Here is a 4,128-nt window from a genome sequence, read left to right as displayed (position 1 = left end):
ACCTTCAAAACCCCTGCCATAATCATATTCGCTAAATTCATCCTCATATTGACTAGTCCGTCTTCGTGGTCCTTCAGCACCGTAGAGATCATACTGAGCACGCTTGTCTTTGTTAGAAAGAACCGCATAAGCATTGCCAAGAGCTACAACAAGTTTTCAAAGTTATAACAACAAACTGGAAATATAATAATCACCGTTAAAATCCATGATCGAAAATGAAGTGTTTTATAAATAACAGTAGTACTGCACAAATTTCTCATATCTTTCACTTAGGAAAATAGCCTAATGCTGCATTATAAAAGATAAACTCTCAAAAGTTCATCATCCAAATTCCCTTTTAATGTTAAAATATCCGGTTTAAATAATATCTGATCGAAAGATCCGGTTAGCTATCATAATCATTACAGATTATTTATCATTGTACTTTTTCATTCGTAAACATTTTACAAAAAAAAAAACAAAAAAACATCTTTGTTATATATTTCAATTCTATTCTCAATCAATCTTTATACTATTTCCATTTGCTTGTTTCATATCATTTATGATTTGGGATAACAATGTATATATATATATACATATCAGTAAAGTTGAAGCATGGGATTGGGAGGAAGCGGGAGAGCGGGAAGAGAATGTTCGTAGATGATAAAACCATAAATATAACAGGAATGGATAGGAAATTTTGTTCATGATAAAACCTTAAAAATATCTTTTCATATTCAATTATTTCTGAGAGCAAATTTTAAAATTAATTAAAAATACTTTTAAATTTTTTCAATTTATGTTTTAATTATACTTTAAGAACAAAAAAATGGGAATTTATTTGAAGTGAATAATTATTTTAAAAATAGAATAGGAAATAATTATCGATGATTTCATATATTATCAAAAATCATTGTTAGCAAAGAAGAAAACGAAAAACTAATTGTGTACAGAGATTATAGAGTTGTACTTGTTTTTTTTTTTTTTTTTTCCATCCAATAATATTTTTAAACATTTATCGTTGTTAAGTATTATACTAATCTTTTTCTTTTTTTTTTCTTTTAATCATTACTTTATTATTCTTTCTCTTCCTCTCTCTCTCCCGCTCCCTCTTTCTCTCTTTTTTATCTTTTTATTACTTACCATTTTTTTGTTTTATTTTAAAATTTTTTTGAAAAAGTTTTTTTTAAATTTCTACTTTTAAATTATTTCAAACAAATAATCATTCATATTTCATAAACATTTTTCTTTCACAATTTCCCCATTTCCTGTCTTTTGTAATATAAATGTATTCTATGCATGATAATTGATTCTTTTTTCTTTTTTTTTTTAAATGTCGTTATTATTTTCATGCTTTAAAGATACGATATCATTTCATAAAATTAATTAATAATATCGATTGAATAAAATATGTTATATTAATCAATCATCCATCAAATAAAATATCACATTGACAGGTTTTATTTATCAGTGTATATTTACTTCGTCAACTTTCTTCGGATATATTTTAATGCTCTAACGATGTGTCATATTTTATCTGATCAACGTAAGATTTTATTTTTTTTTCAAAAAATTAAAAAAAAAAAGAAAAATTTTTCTTTTCCTTTTCTGTATTTATCTGTTCAAACATAAAATTTTATTCGAAAAATTTTTAAGTTTTAATTTTAAAACCAATATTTTTATTGTTACAAAAAAAAAACTAATTCAACAAAATGGATGAACTAAACAAAATTGATAATTATTTAAATTTATCTTTTTTTTTTATTTTGATTGTTCAAATTTAAGCAAAGCAAAGTACGAGAGAAAAGGTTAAAAAATGAGAAATATCTGAATGAAATATTCGAAGTATTAATGATAATAAAATATTTTAACTAAAAATTATTATTAATTTTGAAATTATCTTTCTTATTTTTTATTTTTTTGAAAAATATTTATGAAATATTCTTTTTTATTCTTCAAATTTAAAAGTGTAAAACATTTTTCATTCCTCATAAAATTCTCAAAAAAATATAATCATTCCATTGATGAATGTTTCAGCATGCTCATCAATTTCCAAAAATATGAACAAATATTTTGCTTCTTTTTTTTTCCTTTTGTTTTTACAACCTGTTATCAACTATTTCATTATCCACGAAATAAATCATTTGGAAAATAGTTATCATAACAGCTGTCGTCATATTGCTTGAAAATGAAAATGAATGGTTAATCAGATGAAAAATTATTTCACTAATAAATAATTTCAATAATAAATTAGTTCGTTCAATTATTTGATGATATTATTGTCGCGAAAAAAAAAATGTCATTTTTCAATTAAACATTGAATGAAATTGAACATTTTTGATTGAAAATCAAACATTTCAAACATAATAATACTTAGAAAAAATATTTTTGCACGTAAAAATGTTTTGAAAATTGAAATGATTTGAAAAAATTTTGTAAACTTACATAACCATCAATTTATTTCTTTTGCCTTTTTCTCCCCCAACCTAAAAAAAAAAAACTAAAATCCGATTTAAATGATGTAAAATTGTTGTGTTACTTGATTACAACAACATAAAAATTCCAGACATTTCAAGTAGGCTAACATAAGCTTAATGAGCAAAATCTAGACCGATCCATTAGCACAATAAAATTTAAAGCGAAAAAAAATATATTTATTTATATATGTAATGTTGAAAATGTCGTAATTCGTTAGAAAATTAAAAAAAAAAATTTTCAAAATACAACGGTAACTTTAATGATGCGATACATTTCGGAAATTGTTCTGAAAAAAAAATTATTAATTTTATTAGTAAATTAATTGATAAATTTCATTGATAAAAAAATGATTTTTAGTTGAAAATATCACAAATATCAAAAATTTTGCAAAAAAAAGAAAGTTTAAAAATTCTATCCTTTTGTTTTTTCGCCTGAAATTGTAAAATAATATCTGCAACGGTACTAATTACTTTAAAAGTTACATAAGAAACATATATTTTAAATGTTTTTACATTGGTAAAAATTAGCAAAAAATATTTTCAAAATATGCTTTATAAAGGAGGTGAAATTTGAATGATTAATTTTGAATAAATTAATCAATAAATTGAATTTAGAATTATGCGAAACATTTGATCAACTTGATATTAATCAGGATGGTCGTTTAAGCCGGAATGAAATAGCGGTATTGTGGAAGTTAATGAATGTTGAGCCAACAAGGATGGAATTGGATTTTATTTTTCAAGAAATGGATCCAAATAGTATGCATTAATTATAATTAATTATTTATAATTCATTTGCTTTGCTTTTTTTTTTGTTGAATTTTTTTTTTTACAATATTTACAATTTGAATTATTAAAATGATTCATTGTTTATATAAGAAATAACTTATTCTTTAAAATATTGTTTATTTTTGCTGTCAGAAAATAAACAAATTAGAAGAAAAATAAGGTAAAGAAAGAGTAATAATGATAATATATCATTATTTAATGTAATAGAATAAAAGTCATTTTAGAAAATTAAAAAAAAACAATTCAAAATTTACCTATTTTTTTGTGAATAATTTTTGTAATGAAATTATAAGGTAGGTTTTCGTTTTGGAAAATTCGATTCATTTATTCATTCACATATTTATTAACAGAATGAATATGTCGTCTTCATGAAATACAACTTATGATTAAATATAAGTAATATATTAAAAAAAAAAAAGAAAGAAAGTGAACATCTTAAATTTAATAAATAGGCAATTAACAACAAAAATTCTCCAACTTATTTTTCCTTTTTCTCTTTCTCCTTTTCTCTCTTATTTTTATACATTAATAATTTTCCGATTATTTCATTTCAATTATGTATTTTAAGTAGAACGATTCATATTACAAAAATTCTAATAAAAATTAATAATAAAAAAGCGAAAAATTTCTACAGTCTTATCAATATTTGAGAAAAAAAGTTGGAAATCATAACATATTATTGGCTGAAAAATCATAACATATTATTGATTAAAAATCATAACATATTATTGATTAAAAGTCATAACATATTATTGATTAAAAATCATAACATATTATTGATTGAAAATCATAACATATTATTGATTAAAAATCATAACATATTATTGATTGAAAATCATAACATATTATTGATTGAAAATCATAACATATTATTGATTGAAAA

The 4,128-nt window shown here is 21.9% G+C and overlaps 1 protein-coding gene across 1 annotated transcript; it reads left to right on the top strand.

Moving 5' to 3' along the window:
• Positions 1-541: 541 nt before the first annotated feature.
• Positions 542-3,215, top strand: LOAG_13193 (hypothetical protein; the record flags this gene model as incomplete). The annotated part of the gene is made up of 4 exons (XM_003148703.1): positions 542-631; positions 1,765-1,824; positions 2,815-2,857; positions 3,072-3,215. Coding segments are annotated over 4 exons (336 nt in total), but the record flags the coding sequence as incomplete, so codon positions are not given.
• Positions 3,216-4,128: the final 913 nt, after the last annotated feature.

This window comes from Loa loa (assembly GCF_000183805.2).
Source record: "Loa loa unplaced genomic scaffold supercont3.528, whole genome shotgun sequence".
Classification (NCBI taxonomy): Eukaryota; Metazoa; Nematoda; class Chromadorea; order Rhabditida; family Onchocercidae; genus Loa; species Loa loa.
This window is presented reverse-complemented; position numbering and strand designations above follow the sequence as displayed.